The 19,584-nt window shown below is 39.8% G+C and overlaps 2 protein-coding genes across 7 annotated transcripts in view; one reads left to right on the forward strand and one right to left on the reverse strand.

Annotated features, from left to right (window-relative positions):
- Nucleotides 1-218: 218 nt before the first annotated feature.
- Nucleotides 219-19,006, reverse strand: MRPL14 (mitochondrial ribosomal protein L14). 5 transcript variants are annotated; one of them, XM_032217097.1, is made up of 4 exons: nucleotides 18,052-18,132; nucleotides 7,580-7,672; nucleotides 5,142-5,234; nucleotides 219-806 (listed from the first exon to the last, which is right to left on the reverse strand). In XM_032217097.1, the coding sequence occupies exons 3-4, from the start codon at nucleotides 5,213-5,215 to the stop codon at nucleotides 443-445; spliced, it is 438 nt and encodes a 145-aa protein (XP_032072988.1). In that variant the 5' UTR covers nucleotides 5,216-5,234; nucleotides 7,580-7,672; nucleotides 18,052-18,132; the 3' UTR covers nucleotides 219-442. The 5 variants fall into 5 exon arrangements, with proteins under 5 accessions (XP_032072988.1, XP_032072989.1, XP_032072986.1 ...); XM_032217098.1 differs by having other exon boundaries at nucleotides 7,584-7,672; nucleotides 18,052-18,126; XM_032217095.1 differs by lacking the exons at nucleotides 7,580-7,672; nucleotides 18,052-18,132 and adding an exon at nucleotides 18,956-19,006.
- The window catches only part of TMEM63B (transmembrane protein 63B), an 86,758-nt gene continuing 85,395 nt past the window's right edge, over nucleotides 18,222-19,584 (forward strand). The window contains exon 1 of one of the 2 annotated variants that reach the window (XM_032217092.1): nucleotides 18,222-18,396. The gene's annotated coding sequence lies outside the window, so the exon portion shown is untranslated. The remainder of the gene's footprint in view (nucleotides 18,397-19,584) is intronic. The other variant, XM_032217091.1, reaches the window with a different exon arrangement.

Below are 19,584 nucleotides of genomic sequence, written 5' to 3' on the forward strand. Positions count from 1 at the left end.
ACTTAAAATCACCAAGGTTGAGAAACACTGGCATAGAATGTTTTAACAGAGTAAAACTGGGAAAGAAATAACCCACAAAAATTATTGGGAGGTTAACAGAAAAAGGACAGATGCTGGTCAAATCTTTTGACACTCTGAATGGCCCTCTCATGCTTCCAGCCTTTGCTTTCTTCTTTTCTACCTCTTTCAAAAGCATAAATCATACAAAACACTCTGCCTTTAATTAACAATCTGCCTTTAATTAAACTAGTTCAGAAGAACAACTGTTACCCAAAATAGTGGAAAATGTATTTCCCCCAAAGATGTCTTAGCACTCCCCGCCATCCTCTTCCTACTTTTTTTCAAACACTTCTTCCTCAATTCTGGGAATGAAAAGAGAAATGCAACTCAAGGGACAGTCCCACAACATCCCCTTGTTTCTCACGCAGTGCCTCCCGGGTAGTCATACAAAGTCTGTGGCAATGGCCAACACTTTGGAGTATTCTTTTTTTTTCCTCAGCAGGGAAGGAATGGGAGCTTTGATCCGCGTCCCAACTGGAGTCCCATTATCTTCGATGAGCACCACGTTGTTAGAATCAAACCGAGGAGTCATGCGAGGCCCGGGAAACTTGCACCCCACAATTAAAGCCTTTTTCTTTTCCCCTTTGATAGCCAGAAGAATTCGGTCACCCACTTTGCCCACTCCGTTTTTGGTGTAGACATGGATACATTTTGGAGGCCGGTGATACGGCGTGTTCCCCAAGGCGCTGTTATCAACCACTCGCACACGAGTCATCTTCTGGATATAACTGCACACATTGCTGAGGCTGATAAAAGAGAAGAGAGAAGTCTCAATAGATCTCCCAGGGACATTTAAGAAAGCCAAGGTCACTTCAGGATCCATTTCAAGTACCGGATTCTCTTTTCTCTCCAACCTTGTGCCCTCCAAATGCTGGCCATAGATAAAGGTTCCCCCACACATATGTGCTAGTCGTTCCTGACTCTAGGGAGTGGTACTCATCTCCGTTTCAAAGCCGAAGAGCCAGCACTGTCCAAAGAGGTCTCTGTGGTCATGTGGCCGGCATGACTAAAAGCCAAAGGTGCATGGAACACTGTTACCTTGCCACCAAAGGTGGTCCCTATTTTTCTGCTTCCATTTTTTATATGCTTTCAAACTGCTGGGTTGGCAGAAGCTTGAACAAGTAACAGGAGCTCACTCCGTTATGTGGCACTAGGGATTCGAACCGCTGAACTGCCGACCTTCTGATCGACAAGCTCAGCATCTTAGCCACTGAGCCACCGTGTCCTTATGCTTGCCATATGTTTGGGGAAATCTGGGGGTTATATTTGGAGGGCAGAAAGTTGGGAAACCTGCATCATGGTAATCTCCTTCACAATAAAAACAACACTATGTCATACAGTTTAAACCAGCAATGAGGGACTGAAATGAAACACATAAAAAGATGTTAGAGAAACATGCTACCATCCTCAATGACAGTTCATTTAGTGACCAAAGTTATAACAGCACGGTAAAAAGTGACTTATGATTATTTTTCACACTTAAAACCATTGCAGTGTCCCCAGGGTCATGTGATTAAAACTTGGACACTTGGCAACTGAGTCATATTTATGACGCTTGCTGTGTCCTGGGATCATGTGATCCCTTTTGCGACCTTCTGATGAACAAAGTCAATGGGGAAGCCAGATTCCTGCAACAACACTTGCTAACTTAACAATGCAGTGATTCACTTAACAACTGTGGCAAGAAAGTTCGTAAAAAGGGGCAAAATTCCCTTAACAAATGTTTCATTTAGCAACAGAATGTTGAGCTCAACTGTGGTGGTAAGTTGAGAACTACCTGTACATACTGGTATTTGTGGAGACAGAGAGATGGAGAAAGAAAGCACCCATTCCATTATGAAGCTTGATTCTTACACAGAAACCTAACACTGATTAAATATTTATCTGGCAGGCTTTCTGGCTCTGCTACCCCCCCACCCCACCCCCACCTCCATCCCCATTTGCTAGCATTAAAAAGTTACACAGAGGGAATCTGGCCAACAGAATCAAGTTGTAATCTTATCAATACTTAGCATGCAGTGCCCCCACTTAAAAGCGATGGCACTTAACTTCTAAATAGGGAATACACTTACTGTATAGTCAGTACAGTAAGTGTATATCATTATAAAAGTATAGTCTGTACTTTTATAATGATAGAAAAGGCAAACTGTGAGACTCATTAACTATTTTTTTAAAAAATAGTTGTACCCCTAATTAAAAAGCGTCACACATATTGTTTGAGTTTTAACAGAACAAGGTTCTGGCTCTTAAAATAAATTTATGTATGGCACACTTCCTTTATAAAGTTAAGTCCCTTGATTTTTTTTTAAAAGGAGAACTCCAGCTATGCAAGGCACACATTTTAATCCCAATAAACTTTAGAATAATTACTTGCTGTTTTAAATATATTCATTCTGTTTTTTTCTTGGAGTGATTGCTATGTGAGGAATCTTGAATGCAGCTCTGCGCACGGAGGGCAGCTCTCTGGATTCAAAAGGCAGCAGCTATTTCCAAGCGCAAAGGAGCATCAATGAAGCCCCAATCAACAACTCCTCGAAGCAGCCAAGTCTTTTCTCTGGGATGGGGAGGCTGCGCTCTATTACGGCAGTGTAATCTCAGAAAAAGGCATTTGGTTTCAGGGGTTACCAGCATGTGGATGCCTCTTTTCCCATCTGACCCAGGATGCTGCACAGCTCCACTGATTATATATCACAGGGTGTTTCATTGTGATTGAACACTGCAGATGGTCCTTGACTTATGACCACAATAAAGCCATTTTTTTCTTTTGCTAAGCAAGACAGCTGCTAAGTGGGTTTGCCCCATTTTACGACCTTCCTCTCCACAGTTGCTAAGTGAATCCGGCTTCCCCATTGACTTTGCTTGTCAAAAATGTGATCACCTGACCCCAGGACACTGCAACCATCAAATACAGTTGTCAAGCATCCAAATTTTGATCACAGGACTGTAGGGATGCCCCAAGGGGCGTAAGTGTGAAAACTGGTCATTAAGTCAATTTTTCAATGCCATGTAATTTTGAATGGTTACCAAACCAATGGTTTTAAGTTGAGGACCTCCCGTACTGAAAAATAATGCAAAACTAAACTTCCAATTAAGTTGGTCCACAATTGAGACTTCCAAGTTTTCCTGGAAGTCTCAATTTCTACTATATACCTATACCAAAGATTATCCCCATTAACCTTTTCCGGTCAAGCATCACGATGGCTAGATATTCTAGAAATCGCAATCTGGGGAAGCCAGGTTCAGGTCAATGGGTCAATGCTGAGTTCCCCATCTCATAATGGTATGACCTGTTTTGGTCACAGTCTGTTGAGCAAGCCCTAGGAGCCTCACACTAAGGCTACACAACATGTTTGTCAAACTGTACCTCTTAGAATCACAGTTCCCACCAAGCCAAAATCAAACCAAGATACGTTAGTGTGATGTGAGACCACAAGTAGCTTGGAACCTTCTGGTGTTCTTGATCTGGCTTTGAATACGGAGATGGCAAATAGACAAAGCCACACAAAATAGAATCAAATATGTTTATATTTTCACTCTGAGGATTATTCTAGGCAACTTACTGGTTCTAAAAATATGTTTGATATGAACTGCATAACAGGGACTTGGTGGCTAAGATGCTGAGCTTATCGATCAGAAAGGTTGGCAGTTCGAATCCCTAGTGCTGCATAACGGAGTGAGCTCCCATTACTTGTCCTAGCTTCTGCCAACCTAGCAGTTCGAAAGCATGTAAAAATGCAAGTAGAAAAATAAGAACCACCTTTGGTGGGATGGTAACAACGTTCTGTGTGCCTTCAGCATTTAGTCATATTGGTCACATGACCAAAGAGACATCTTTGGACAGCGCTGGCTCTTCGGCTTGGAAACAGAGATGAGCACCTCCCGCTAGCACATAACGACTAGCACATAAATGCGAGGGGAATATTCGCCTTTACCTTTATGAACTGCATCTTTCAAAATACTCATTTGTGCAGAAGACACTTAGCTGGCTCCAGGGCCTCCAATTTTTAGTTTTCAAGGATCACTCCAAAAGTTGAGGAACAGCCAGCCTTTCTCTCAGGGTTTCTTCTCTCATTCCACCAGTGATTCATTACACAATGGATAAATCACAAATGTCAAGGGTCTTTGTTCCCTCTTGAACATCAAGTATTTTGCAGAAATATTTCCCGCACACTTGTTAAGAGTAGCAACATAATGATAAAGGGGGAAGTGCACATGCCTTTATCCAAATCTAATGATTCTTTTGGAACATAAAGCTGACATACTACATCAGATCATTGATGAAAGAAATTAAAGTGCCATCTACTTCAAGAAGCAAGTGTGTTCTGTGAGGAAGATGGGCAGTTAAGAAGTCAGCCTGAAAGCTTCTGCTTTAAGCAAGCTCCCGAATGCAGGTAGTCCTCGATTTATGACCACAAATTTCTGTTGCTAAGCAAGGTAGCTGTTAAGGAAATATTGTCCCATTTTACATTTTTTCCTGCCACAGTTGTTAAGTGGAACCACTGCAGTTGTTAAGTTAGTAACACGGTTGTTAAGTGAATCTGGCTTCTCCATTAACTTTGCTAGTCAGAAGATCGCAAAAGTTGACCACATGATCTCGGGACACTGCATAAATCCATGCCATTTGCCAAGCGCCTCAATTTTGATCACGTGACCATGGGGATGCTGCAACAGTTGTAACTCTGAAAAACAATCAATGCTCACTTTTTTTTCAGTGCCACTGTAACTTTGGAGAGTCACTAAATCAGTGTTTCTCAACCTTGGCAACTTGAAGATGACTGGACTTCAACTCCCAGAATTCCCCAGCCAGCGAATTCTGGGAGTTGAAGTCCAGACATCTTCAAGCTGCAAGGTTGAGAAACACTGCACTAAATGAATTGTTTTAAGTCAAGGACTACCTCTCCAGGGTTAATTCCCTGGAGAAGAGTCTGAAAAAGGGACACCTTCCATTCTTCTCCTATCCACAACCCCTTTTTTTCCTCAACCCAATCTACTTTGCAGGATAACGACAAGAATAAAATGACAATATAAATTGTCACGGACACTTTTTGGAGAAAGACAGGGTGTAAATGTAAAATAAATACCTGAAATTTCGAATATTCGTTGCCCTGCTTAACTGGGGAAGAGCCAATCCCAGGGACCGATACAAAGGAACCATCGGGATTCCAATTAGAAGCCTGGGTTTTAAAAAAAGAGAGGGAGAACAAACAAACCAAAAATAATTTTTATTTATACGAATGGAGCGAACCCTTAGGGAAAAGCAGAATTTTTCATTCTATTATCCCTTGAAAGATCTGATGCTTGCATTGTATTGTTAAGTCACAGCCCCATACTGTCCTCCAAAAGAAATAAATACAGCAGAATTAACGCGAGGCAGTTATACATAAAACACAATGGTACTGTACTTGGGGGGGGGGGGTACACACTGCAGGGCTGCTGTCTTCAAGGGCACAGATCCTCATTGTCAAAATAACCTTCTGCTTTTAACAATTGCTGGTTGTTAGCTGCTAATTGTGGAGGACATGAGTACAGAGCATACATAGTCATTTACAACAGCATTTTCTACCCTAATGGTCTCCAGTGGGTTCTGAATTGCTGGTTTTACAGCTATCAGAAAGAAACAAGATTTTTAAAAATTCAAAGAGCTGACATAGATTCCCATCCCTCTGTTATTTACTACTTTTTCAGAAAGAGACTAGTGTGAGCATTTTAAGAAAGTGGGTGCTGCAGAAGTTTAAAAGCTTATTTGGTATCAAAATTAAGGCTACTTTTAATTGTTTTATTTGCAATGGAGTAGTGGCATGGGATTTCTAATCAGCAATTTAGAAGAAGCTTAATAAAAAAAATTAAAATCCCCAAATAAAAACCACCCAATGATACTTCTGGAATAGAAATCCATTTTAGGAGTATAAAAAGATTTCAAAAAAATCTTTTGGAAGAAAAATCACAATTATTCCCATTCTGATTAGCTCCTTTAATGTAAGCCCTATGAATATGCTGTACTAAGTTTATTTTTACCAATTTAATAACTCAGCTGCATTTGCATTACTATAAAACAATTTATTTTTTATCCAGGCACTTATTTTTTATTCTTTATGGAACTCTAACTCGTTTCCTAGCTTCCCAATACAATGTACCAGGGGTGAAATCCAGCACGTTCTGGAAAACCAGTAGCAGAAATTTTGAGTAGTTCGGAAAACCGGCAAATGCCACCTCTGGCTGGTCCCAGAGTAGGGTGGAAATGGAGATTTTGCAGTATCCTTCCCCTGGAATGGGGTGGAAATGGAAATTTTGCAGTATCCTTCTCCTGTCCCACCCACCAAGCCACGCCCACCAAGCCACATCCACAAAGCCGGTAGTAAAAAAAAATTTCACCACTGCAACATATAATACCTATCAGAAATATTTTCTGTTCAGTTTTTAAGCCACCCCAAAAATATTGATTTTAAGACTTCAATTGTGAGTGTCAATTTTTGAGTGTGTGGTAGATTGCTAAGAAACCACATAATTTCAAACATCTTATAGATAAATAGAGCAAGATCTTCTGGATCCAAATTACCCATTTGGAAAGAAAGTATTCTTAGCAATCAAGGTGATAAGTATTTGCTTACATTTTATTTTACTTTATTTTATGGCAGCTGCTCATCTCACAATTCCACACTGATAAACCATTTATGATGTAAACCAAGTAAATGGACAATCTGCCTTCCAATAATACACAGGTGTGAAATTCACTAACTGCATTCCAATATTACACAGGGGTGAGGATTTATCTTCCTTACTCTTTTTCTGCTCAGTGATTAACTTTTTTCCAGCTGGAATTCTTTAATACAAAACTTCATGACAAAATGGTACAAAGTAGACTAGACAAGCCTTATACTGAGAAGATGCAACATGAGTAAACATAGCATTCTCTATAGATCATGTATAATTCATTTTTTAAAACACTGAATTATTACAGTGAAATTATTATGTCGGTATTAGAATATTTTTCTTCTTCTGTTTTGCTTCCCTTTTTGCATTTCTGTGAATATATACATAGTGTATGTAAAGTGTATGTTTTGCTTCTGAGGGTTTATTTTCCTAATAACAATTAAACCAGCTTTTTCTCCCCACCCCAAACCCCCATGATAAAATGGGGTAAAAACTTTGGATATAATATACAGATGGAACAATTGGAGAATATATTGATAATAGGGCTGAAATCCACACATTATAATTGTAACGATAATATTTATGAAAAATGTACCAGTGATATTTGTCACTAGAAAAATTGTCTAAAATGTGTAAAGGTACTTTAAATGTAAGTTGGAAATGTGAACAACAAGAGGGGGCCTTTTTACCATGATTGGTGGCCCTGCAAAAAAGCTTTAAAATGGACCCAAATTAATGCAGAAGATTTTAAAGACCAATATAAAATAGAAACCCGAGATACTTCTTTGGGGACTGACGGATCATGGTATGTACCTTGTTTCTTCAGAAAAATGTTTACAGGCACAAAGGTGGAAAGATTTGACATTACCTACAATGGAAAATTGAATAGTGAAAGTTGTTTGGAGATGGCAAAACTGACAGCTTTGATCAGAGAACTGGAAGCCCCTTCTGGACTTTCTGCCTAAAACAGAGGGGGGGAAATGAAATTATGATATATGGATGTGATGATTAGAATAACAGAGTTGGATGGTACTGGGTCTTCTAGGTTAACACCCTGCTGAGGCAGGAGACCCTACCATTTCAGACAAATGATTGTCCAGTACCTTCTTAAAAACGTCTACTGTTGGAGCACCAACAACTTCTGGAGGCAAGTTTCTGAAGCATTTCAGATATCCCAAATTCTAAGTCCTATCATAGAAGTAATTGTACAAGTAGTCCCTGACTTACAGCAACAATTGAGCCTAAAATTTATGTTAAGTGAAACATGTTAAGTGAGTTTTTCCCATTTTACAACTTTTCTTGCCACCATTTTTAAGTGAAGCACTGCATCTGTTAAGTTAGTAACATGGTTGTTAAATAAATCTGGATTCCCCATTGACTTTGCTTGTCAGAAGGTTGCAAAAGGGGAGCACATAAGCCCAGCACTCTGCAACTGTCATAAATATGAACCAGCTGCCCAGCATCTATATTTTGATCACATGATCATGGGGATGGTCGTAAGTCACTTTTTTCACTGCTGTTGTAATTTTGAATGGTTAAATGAACTGTTGTAAATTGAGGACAACCTGTACTTTTCTGCACTTTCAACTTTGGCTTTCTTTTCAGTCTTTACTTTTTCTTTTTGTCTGTTTTTATCTTAATTATTGGTTCTTAATAGTTTTCATGTCTTTATTTTAAAATCAAACAATTTCAAAAAATATGCAATTTTTTAAAGAAATGTCAAAATGCTTTAAATTGTTGTAAAGTAACTTTAAAATGCCTAGCAAGGTTCCATTATCTGAAATGAACATAATCTCAGAAATTAGGATTGAAATTTAATCCTGATCCAATTTAGATTTTTCGTCCTGTGGCATGTTTTTTAAAAAAAGACCCTGGATACTTAAGAACCACTTTCAATGCAATGATATAAATAAAAATTATCCCTGCACAAAATTAGGGGTTAGTGCTTCCTTTTTAGAATATAAATATTTCTTCTTTTGCCTTTTGCACCACATGTTGATTTGCACCACAAGCTAACTAAGAGGAAATGTTGCAGAAAATCACCTGCCATCTAAGCATGACAGGCAACTTTAAATTATAATATGGTTTATCTATTGAGGCGTAGCATATTACATGGACATAGTGATTCTGTTGCGCTAACTTGGTTTTAAGGTTTAGCATGTTGAGGAAATGGATCAAGGACATTTGGAAAGGGAAGTACTTCTTGATTGTCATTTCTTCTGTACTTCTCCAAATGAAAAGTTTTTTTTTTCCAAACTGATAATTTATGACTGGCTGTTACAGAGTCTCTTCTAAAGATTACAGAAAAAACTTAAGATGGACAAGAAAAGGGATATCTGCAATTCTTTGTTATTTATATCATAATAAACCATTTTTTCTAGGCAGGCTTTGACATTTCATTTTTTTAATCAAATCCACTGATCAAAAATTACTGCTACACCAAGAACTAATTTATATTCGGAGTATAAAGCTGATATGTTGAAAAATGAGTTTTGACACAAGACTATTCTCATTACTAGTGGCTATAGTTTTCACCACTAGAAACATCAAACACACAATTATTTTCTAACGTTAAGCCATAATTGCAGCTGCTTAACCATTTGTAATCAACCATTTACATCAGCATAAAAGAGAATCATCTGAAAACTCTGAATCAAGAATTATTATTGTATCTCATTCCCCTTATCTGCTAGGAATTATTTGGGAACAAATCCACTCTGAATTCAAACTAAACTTCCTAAAGAATGGAAAGAAGGAATCTGTTTACCGTAAGAATGCAGACAGATTTTGGAAAACTACTTAGGATTTCAAACATATGTTCATCTCTTAACACAAATTTGAAGAATAGCAATAGCAATAGCAATAGCAATAGCAATAGACCTACAGGCAAGATGGAGGGATCAATCCTTTCCTTACCGGTAAAATCCATAAATCATTGAAAACATCAGTGTGACAGAGCCAGTTTGGGAGCAAAATCACAAGATTAGCAAAGATGACAATTCAACTAATATAGACAAAACCTCCCCCATCTCTTAATCCTTTATGCAAGGTCTCCCTACTTCCACATTCATATTATCTCTGCAAGCATCTGTCAGTTGCTCAAGAAAAAACCCTGCCCCTTATTGACAAATACCTAGACAATTATGTCTAGGTATTTGTAAATAACAAAAACATGCTGAAAACCCTTTTGTTCTGGGGAGACAGAGATGTCACTAATATGCCAACAGAAGTCAGTGTTACAACACCACTCTATTAAGTACAGCAATTAAAATCCTCAATGATTTCATCCAGGCTTCAGGTAAGTGAAGCTGGGTTCCAACTAACAAAGCCTTAAGCAAAGATAAAGGGTCCCCCCCCCCCCCCGTGCTAGTTGTTCCCAACTCTAGGGAGCAATGCTCATCTCCGTTTCAAAGCTGAAGAGCCAGAGCTGTCCAAAGACATCTCCGTGGTCATGTGAGTGGCATGACTAAATGCCAAAGGTGCATGAAATGCTGTTATCTTCCCACCAAAGGTGGTTCCTATTTTTCTACTTGCATTTTTACATGCTTTCAAACTGCTAGGTTGGCAGAAGCTGGGACAAGTAACGGGAGCTCACTCCGTTATGCAGCGCTAGGGATTTGAACCACTGACCTTTCTGATCAACAAGCTCAGCATCTTAGCCACTGAGCCACTGCGTCCCTCTAACAAAGCCTTAGAGTCCTCCAAATTATGTAGATGAACAAGTTGACACAAAGGCTAACTTGTATTAGTTAACTCTCCTGCCAAGAGCTTTCTGAAAATATTTTTATCCTGACATAAAAAATAATGTGCAATTACCATACCTTTTAAACATATCAACTGCTCTGGCACCAGAATATTTCACGCTTCCTCTCAAACATCTAACAAGAATTTGAAGCACCTTGATTTTCTCAACTGGAAGAGCTTTGGAAACCTTGCACCAGGATTCTCAAAAGCCCATGAGAATGTGGACTAATATAACACAGTGCTTCCAAAACTTGGGTGAATTACCCAAACCTGGGTACAAGTGAGGTTTTTTTGGGGGAGGGGGTGTTATAACACACAAATAATGTCCCAATATTAATGGGGACATTTAAATAAGGACTTTATGAAAAGGAGTTTGGATAGTGAAGGAAGAAGTTTAACAAGTGTGTCAAATTAAGCCACCTAAAGAACACCTTCCCCCAGGATATTTCATAGATCTTCTCTATTCCACGCAAAGGAATTGTTGTCTCCAGGAGAGTTCTTTCTCACAGATAGGATGACTAATAGTTACCTAAATAGTGAACACATTGAATTGACCTCACCTGTTCAATCCTCTACAAAGAATGAAAGAAAACAAATGATGTTGCAACCGTAATTGCCTACATAGAAGAGTTTCACTTGAAGGTAGAATACTCATGGGAATTATTGTGTTGTCATTGTGACCTTCCCCATAAAAGACTGTTTAATCAGAGATTTTGGATTATTGTTCTTTGGATGAACTATGAACAAACTGTTTGGAGGAAGGTCTGATTCTTTTCACACTATGTCAAGGCCACAATGAAAGGGAAATTTACATTTACAAAATCCTTCTACATTGAATAATTCTCTATGTATGCACTGACATTAAGTTCTGGAAAGGACCTAGTGTGGAAATTTAAAATATAATCTCAGTGTTCATTCCAACCTCCATCAAAATCTTGGTTCACAATTCCAAATCTGTGCCTACCTCTTTTGAAATAGAAATAACACTTAGACTTATATATCATTTCACAGTGCTTTACATCCCTCTTCAACAGTTTAGAGTTGGCATACTGCCCCCAGCAATCTGGATCCTCATTTTGCCAACAGCAGAAAGATGAGTCAACCTTGAGCCAATCAGGATTGAACTCCTGGAGTGAGCAGTTGAGTTAGCCTGCAGTACTGTATTCTAACCACTGCACCACCACCACATCTCTCACTGCAGTGCAATCACTGCTGAAGTGACAGATTGCATTCATTTCAGACACACAGTTTCAGGCTTCAAGCTAGCTACCTACACATTTTGCTTTCTTAAAAAAATGTAAATTGTCATTTTGTTGTTTTAATTTAATATTAGATGAAATTTCCAGGAACAGTGGCTCATTTTGGAAGTTTTATACAAGTTTCAAAAATTGCCTTTCCCATTTAAGTTTCCCTCAAAAAAAAAAGAAAGAAAGAAAGAAAACAACAAATCCAACCCAGTGGCGCAGTGGTTAGGGTGCAGTACTGCAGGTCACTTCAGCTGACTGTTATCTGCAGTTCAATGGTTCTAATCTCACCGGCTCAAGGTTGGCTCAGCCTTTCATCCTTCCGAGGTGGGTAAAATGAGGACCCAGACTGTGGGGGCGATATGCTGACTCTGTAAACCGCTTAGAAAGGGCTGAAAGCCCTATGAAGCGGTATATAAGTCTAACTGCTATTGCTATTAGCATCCCTATATGTTGAGGAGGTAATAATTATGAATTGACCTAGAGTTTGTCCTAACTAAGCCAAAAATTCCAAAAATTCAAGTTGAACGTAAGCAGGAGGAAGGAAGAGAGTAAAAAAAATGGCCATAAAGTCTGAATGGAAGAAATGTATCAAATTTCTTGGTTTATTGGAGCAAATTAGACCAATTTCAATAAATGTTCTTTAACTTTCAAATCTTCCTTAGGATTTCATGGGCAAAGAAACCTGATTGCCCTCCATATCAGTTTTTTTTTTTAAATAACTGTTGGATCTTAAACCTTAAGTATATTAAGTGGACATGTGCCAGATGTGATCACAAATATTAGATACACTGCTTCAGTTTGTTCTTTGTGTGCTTCCGGTTGTTTCTTGACAATCATAGAACAAACCTTTTTTAATATATTAAAAGTATTCGGAAAGACAGATCCTTCCTGTTTCTGAATCATTCATAACATTCCACAATGCAAAAGATGTAGCTCAGATGTTTTGAAAAATGCACACGTTATCGGAGCAATGTAACAACTGTTTCTAATTGCTAAAGTCTTATGTAAGCTCCTTTGAGAATATAAAAGTGCACAAGAGATTAGCTTTAAAAAATTGATCAAATAATTTTCTGCATTAAAGTAATATTATTAATATAGCTTTGCTATAGCAAAGCAATGAGTTATTTTTATATATCCAAGTAATGTGTAATTAATTTAAGGTAACTTAAAACTCAGTTGTTACTCCATTAAGTTTCTAACAGCCTTATCTATGCTGCCTTCTGAAATATATTGTAAATGGAAACAGAACCAGAGAGTCCATTAAATTTCTTAACTTTTATTTACAATCTGGTTTCAATTAGTCAATCACACTGACAATGGAAAAAATAAAATTGGTACTTGAAACCAACTTTAATTCACTAATTGAATTAAAAGGCTGCAGAAAATCTAATTAATCTCAGGTAGATTGTTAATAGTGATAAATGTCACAAAAAATCTGTTTGAAAGTATTAGGAGAAGAGTCACAAAGTTGTATGAAGACAGATTAATATCTAGGCTACTTCAGAGATGAGGATGTTGAGTTTGTAAACATTGATACAGTAGTAACTTTGACTTTAATTTTCTAACATATACAGTATGTGACAAGATAAGACTTAGTTTTGTTTTTAATCTTCTCTTTTACTGTTTTTATTATGTGAGGGAAAAGAGAAGGGAATTGTTAATTATTTATACACAATTCAAATCATAAGAATATATGTATAGGAGTTTGTATCTAATGGACACACACAGACCAATGACAAAGTATAAGGCCCACCATCCAAGGGGAATTCCTTGACTTGAGAGTTTGACGCAAGTGTCAATACGGACAGTTCTCAACTTACAACTACAACTGAGCCCACAATTTCTGTTGCTGAGACATTTATTATGACATAATGGCATTTCTTGCCATTAAGTGAATCACTGCAGTTATTAAAGTCAGTAATTCCACTGTTAAGTGAATCTGGCTTCCCAATTGACTTTGTTTGTCAACAGGTCACAAAAACTCATCACATGATCCCTGGACCTGCAACTATCATAAATATGAGTCAGTTGCCAAGAGTCTGGATTTTGATCACATGACCATGGGGGTACTGCATCAGTCGTAAATGTAAAAAATGGCTATAAGTCACTTTTTTAGTGTCGTCGTAACTTCAAATAGTCACTAAATGAAATGACCATTTATTAAAAAAAACATCATAGGCACTTGTTAGTAAATCTTCTTGAATAATCCATATGTGCTTATTAAAGATGTGCCCATATATTAGAGTGTATTGTCTCCGAGGACACAGTAGACAATCTCTTCTAAGAAGGCACCAGTCCCATTCACTAAGTGCTTTCTTAGTTTTAATCTGCTACCCACTTATTCAGGGGAACATTTTTAACCGACCAAATAGCTTATTGACTGAATTTAAACAAATGCCTTTGAAACAGCCCTAATTAATAAATCAGGTTGTGTTCTCCACTGAGAATCTTTGATCTAGCAAAACCTAGGAAAGAGTTTTTGTTGATTTGCTATTTCCTTTCCACTCTTCTAAATCCTTATCCAGAATACTTCATAGAATTACTGGTAAGAACCACTTAGGGGAAAAATCTCTACTGCAGCTGACAAAAGCATGCACAAGATAGAACTACCTAACTATCCTTGAAGAAATATAATTGCATATAACAGATTGCATAGTAGCACTTTGGATTCAAAGTGAGGCTAGCTGGATGGGGAATTCTGGGAGTTGATCCACAAAGTTGTCAAGTTAGAAAAAATACAGCCTTAAATAAAGGGCATCTTTCCCTGAATACCGTATTTTTTGGAATATAAGACACACCAGAGTATAAGACACACCAAGGTTTTGAAGAGGCAATTTTTTTAAAAAAGTAGGTAGGTAGAGAGAGAGAAAGAGAGAGAAATAAGTAGGGAGGTAGGGAGAGAGAGTAGTTAGGTAGGTAGGTAGGTAGGTAAAGGGAGAGAGAGAAAAAATACAGTAGGTAGGAAGAGAGAATAGGTAGGTAGGTAGGTAGGTAGGTAGGTAGGTGGATAGTGAGAGAAATACAGTAGGGAGGGAGAGAGAGAGTAGGTAGGTAGAGGGATAGAGAAATAAATACAGTAGGTAGGTAGGGAGAGAGTGAGTAGGTTGGTTGGGAGATAGAAGGATAGAGAGAGAGAAATACAGTAGGTAGGGAGGGAGAGAGAGAGAGAGTGTGAGTAGGTAGGTAGGTAGATGTTTCCAGGTGTATTTATTCATGTACTGGAGAAGGAAATCACTGACAACCTGCAGAACCTAAGACTTGTTTCTGCTGGCACAGCACTTGATCAATGTAATTCTCATCAATCACTCTAACTAAAGAGCTTTCCGAAAGGGGAAAAAAGTTTTTGCACTCTGCAAACCTCCCCAAAATGGCCAGTTTTTCGCAAAAACGAGCCCATTTATTCAAATAAAAGGCATGAATAGCCTTGTGGAGGGGGGCTTGCAGAGTGCTCTGGGGGGCAGAAATGAGCAAAAAACAGCCTATTTTTTGCAAAAATGGGCCCAGTTTTTTGCCAAAAAAAATGCATGCATAGCCTTATGGAAGCTTATAGAGTGCTGCTGGGGGCTGGGGAGGACAAAAAATGGCCCATTTTTTGCTCATTTCTGCCCTCCCCAGCCCCCAGGAACTCTCTGAAAGCCTCTATAAGGCTATGCATGGGCATTTTTGTGAAGGCGCAGGGCTTTGGGAGGCAAAAAAATGCTGTATTCAATTTATAAGATGCACCCAGATTTTCAGCCTCTTTTTTGAGGAAAAAGGGTGTGTTTTATACTCCAAAAAATATGGTATCTGCTGCAGTTGAGGAAGGTTGTCCTGAGATCCTGGGATAAGACTCAGCTGCTTTAAGGAATTGTGGATGGGTGCTACACAATGCCTTCTTCTCCCTTCAGATATGAGGTGCTACACAAGTCCTGGGACATAGATGAAGTCAAAAGCACAATTGCCTAGAGTCCTAGACTATCACACAAACAACAGAAACTTCAGACAGAAACATGCATTTTGTATTTATAAATCTAGGATTGTATCCTGCAAATGCTGAACCATTTGTATTCACATGCAGAGCAGATGGCACAGCAACATGGCAAGAAAAATTGTTTCCAGGTCAAAGTGAAGGACCTCGGCTGGCAGTTCCCTTGGATAACCCTTAAGAAACATTAACCTAAAATTAATCCAAGCTATCAATTTGTTCTGCAAAAACAATAGACAATTTTCAAGGCTCTGGCTCCTTTTAATCTCCCCTCTAGAAACACTGAGGGCTTCTGCCAAGCCGCAATCTCACTTCAGACCCCAGGCAGCAAAGACCAAATATTATTTTTAACCTAGAATTGTTTGACATAAAAACAATACCTCTGGATCTCAGCAAAGTTTGAAACATTCTGTAGGGGTGAGGGGAGATTTGGGGACAAAATGTCCACTGTCATGTAGCTCACAAGGCTTCTGTCACTAAGTCAATCAATGCCTCCCTGTTCTATCAGCTCATTGGCTAGAATCCTCACTTAAGCATGTCACCTGTATTTCTCCACATCCATTTCCTCCTTGGCCACCTGGCATTGCCCTTATATCATCCGCACTCATGAACAAAGCAATCTTTAGTTGTCCCTAGCTGTACTGATCTAAACAGAGTATTGCTCCCTTGTTTCAACATCACTAAACCAATAGCCTCAGAGTGTACAACACTAGTTAGACTTTGCTATCCATTTTCATAGAGAAGAAATCAAGTTAGAAACTGTAAGAAACATACAATCTGCCCCTTGAGGTTTTTCTCTTTTTAATTTATTTTTTAATTATTGATATTATTTTATCTTTCATTTTAAAGGTTTATTGTGCAGTCAAATGTTCAGACTGGTTTTGGTATTTTTAACTACCTACCTTCCCAAGTTATTATTTTTATTTATTAGTTATCAGGTGATAGATGTGAGCTTCCCTCCTCCCATGAAATATAAAGCAGGTAGATATGAGGAAAAAGCTAGCACTTTTCATACCTTGCTAAACTGCCTCTCTTGCTATCTCAACTTTAAAGAAAGAAAGCATGGGTGATGCCATATCTGTTAGAACTTTAAAACTGAAGCAAGTAGAGGAAATCTTAGCAAGAACTATGAAGTCATTAACATGATTTCATCTTATACTGGATACATGTGATGATCATGCTTAAGGTATCCAGAAGAATATTCTTGTTACCAAAATTTGATATTCTGTTTTTGTTAATTTTGCTACTTTTTTGTTACTGTAGCTTTAAGAAAAGGGGGAATACACAGGTTCTTTGTCCTTCATGTTTGATCAGTTTTGGCTCTCCAGGTATAATTGTCACTTGGTGCCCTATTTCTCTTTGTTGCCTCTTCCTGATAAAACAATTGTTCATGAGTGTCTAATCTACAATCCTGGGCCAGGAAGAGAGAAAGAAAGTTTCTCATCCATCTTCTTTTGTGAATCTTTTTTAAATGGGTGATAGGTCATCTTACAGCCAAAGCAGACACTAAATATGCTTGTTTACAGATCCAGATTAGCTTTGCAACAACTTGAAGCCCTGGGAACTGGAACTAGTACATTAAGGTCTTCCAAAAAAAATAAAAATGATACCAAGGTGGAAAGCGTGATCAGGATATAAAGAGAGTTACCTATGTTATAGTTCTCCAAATTCCAGATTTTAAAATAAAGCATTATTACTTTTTGCCCGATCTGCAAAATTTCCTCTTTGCAGTTATTTAAGAGGAATCTCCATGAAATTTGATAGGATTTTGTTTTCAGTAAAGGACAAAAATCGCTGTAATTCCGAAACACTGAGCGAACGGAGCCCCTCAAGCCTGAGCTGGTTTAATGCCCCTGAATTAAATGGACAGGATTGTAGTCTTATTTCAAAAATCTGTTGATCTCGGGATTTACCGTCTAGCAAACACAGACAACATCCCAGCCTCCTGGAACTTTTAGAAGGTTTATATTCGAAATCGCAAAGGCACTTCCGCACTAGTAAGTTGTATAAATGCCTTATTTGTAAGTAAAATCATTTAAAATCGCGCTGCAATGTTACTCCAGCCGATCGCCACGTTTTTCCAAACCCGAGTGGTATTCAAGGTTGTGGTGCAAAGGAGGCCTTCTCGAGATTAAGGCTGCAAGGGTTAAAATCCTTTGCTGGGGCTAGGAGCGAACCTCGCACAACTCGCGGGCTTTCCTTCCAAGGATACGTCTATGTATATATACGACCGCGCTGCACGGCCTAACTTCTTTTCCATTCCTAGCACGAAGCCCGCGTCCTCAAGTTATGCCGGTCCTCCAGCTCGAAGCCGTGAGAAAAACAGGGAGCCGCTCCCACCCAAAACGACCCCCCCCCGCTCCTCTCCCAACCCCCATCACTCACACGGGTCTCTGGGCCAGAGGTTCTTCCGAGCACGCAGGCGCAAAAAAGCCTTTCCAGGAGAAGGGAGAGGAAAGGACGCACATGCGTAGAAGGCGAGGCTCGTTCGCAGGCACCGGGCAAAAAGCTACGCCTCCTTCGCTCTCTGTCGCTCTCGCTCTCCCTCCCTCTTTGTTCGCTTAGCCTAGAACCTGGGGCAGGGAGGCGTGAGCCAATCCAAGGAGGCGAAAGGCGTTTTCATTTAAGAAAAAAAAGGGGACCGTAGCTAAGTAGAGCTGAGTGCGCTGGAGGAGCGGAGGGAAGCGGAGGCTGCGGGGCGAAGCGGAGGGACTCTACCTTGGACGCTGGGTAAGCCACCTGGTTGTTACTCCGAGTTCCATTGCAATATCGCTTCCCTTCCCATGTCCCCACCCCCATCCACCCAACCACCCGCAGCGATAACAACAACTCCAAAATCCTATTTACACAAGGGAAGCTGGGTCACCCCCCACCAGGAATCCTTGGGAACTGGGGGGGGGGGGATGGCTTTCCCGTGTTTTCCCGAGGGCTCCCTTCTCCAACTCGGAATCTGTTTACCCGGGAGAGATCTGCGGCTGGGCTTTTGCTTGTTCCCTCCCTCTCTGCCTTGCCCTAGAACAATGGAAGCGGCGGCGGTGGCGTTGCTGCTCTCGGGATTCCGGGCGATCTGGCGCAGGCACTCGCATGCAGAGGTGGCGGCGAGTGGCTGGCGCTGCCTCTCGCCCTCTACGCGTCTGCTTCAGTCCCTTTGCGGAGCCCTGCGGCAGGATCGACGGCTCCCTCGTCTCCCCGCTGCGTTTCTCCCGTTTTGCTGGGACTCAATTTTCTCCCCTGCTGGGTTCGGACGCAGTTTCCTTCCTCGCTTCCTCCCGCCCTAAAAAAAACCCACCGTGGCTGTAGTTGCTGCATTTCGTTCCGTGTTTCTGGGATTTCCTTCCCAATGTCAGTGGGGAAAAGGAGAGGAGGACGAGATGGTTTTGGTTTGCTTTATATTTTTTGTCAGCGGAAGGTCGTGGCCTTGGTTTTATTTTATTTGTTTTCCCTCTCCCGATCCCGAGGTGATCCTGCGTGGATCTGTTGATGCTGCGTGCGTAGATAAGGCACAGGTATCTAGATCAAGATGGCACGGAGAAGAGAAAGAAGGCTGGCTGCTTCTTTGTTGCTGTTTCCACTCTGGATGGTGTGATCGTGATGATGTTGGTCCGCGATGCTGCAGTCACTCCCCCCTCATCCTTGGGCATGCGATAGATAGAGCCAGGAAGGAAAGTAGAAGCGAGCCTATGAGAGAGCAAGTTGCCTCTTTCTTGCGGCTTTTGTTTGGGAAGATTTTGCTGCAGCTTTTGGGAAAACGGACCAGGTGCTTCGGAGAATTAGGCCACAAAAGCAGCAGGCAGGGAGAAAACCAAATCAGTTCCTAGTCACCATCTGCACCTCCCCCTTTACACCACAATAGAAGCTTTCTGTCTTTTCCAAGAAGATATATTTTCTTGGAGGAGGAAGAGTAATTGACTTGTTGCT

This window comes from Thamnophis elegans, chromosome 4, assembly GCF_009769535.1.
Source record: "Thamnophis elegans isolate rThaEle1 chromosome 4, rThaEle1.pri, whole genome shotgun sequence".
In the NCBI taxonomy this organism is placed as follows: Eukaryota; Metazoa; Chordata; class Lepidosauria; order Squamata; family Colubridae; genus Thamnophis; species Thamnophis elegans.

Excerpts from the sequence above, each read along its gene's own strand:
- MRPL14 (XM_032217094.1), bottom strand. The coding sequence starts at position 18,134 with ATGTGCGTCCTTTCCTCTCCCTTCTCCTGGAAAGGCTTTTTTGCGCCT. Across the intron at positions 5,235-18,051 it reads CCTCTGGCCCAGAGACCCGT|GCTTCTAATTGGAATCCCGA; the intron begins GTGAGTGATGGG and ends TTTAAAACCCAG. Across the intron at positions 807-5,141 it reads ACGAATATTCGAAATTTCAG|CCTCAGCAATGTGTGCAGTT; the intron begins GTATTTATTTTA and ends CTCTTTTATCAG.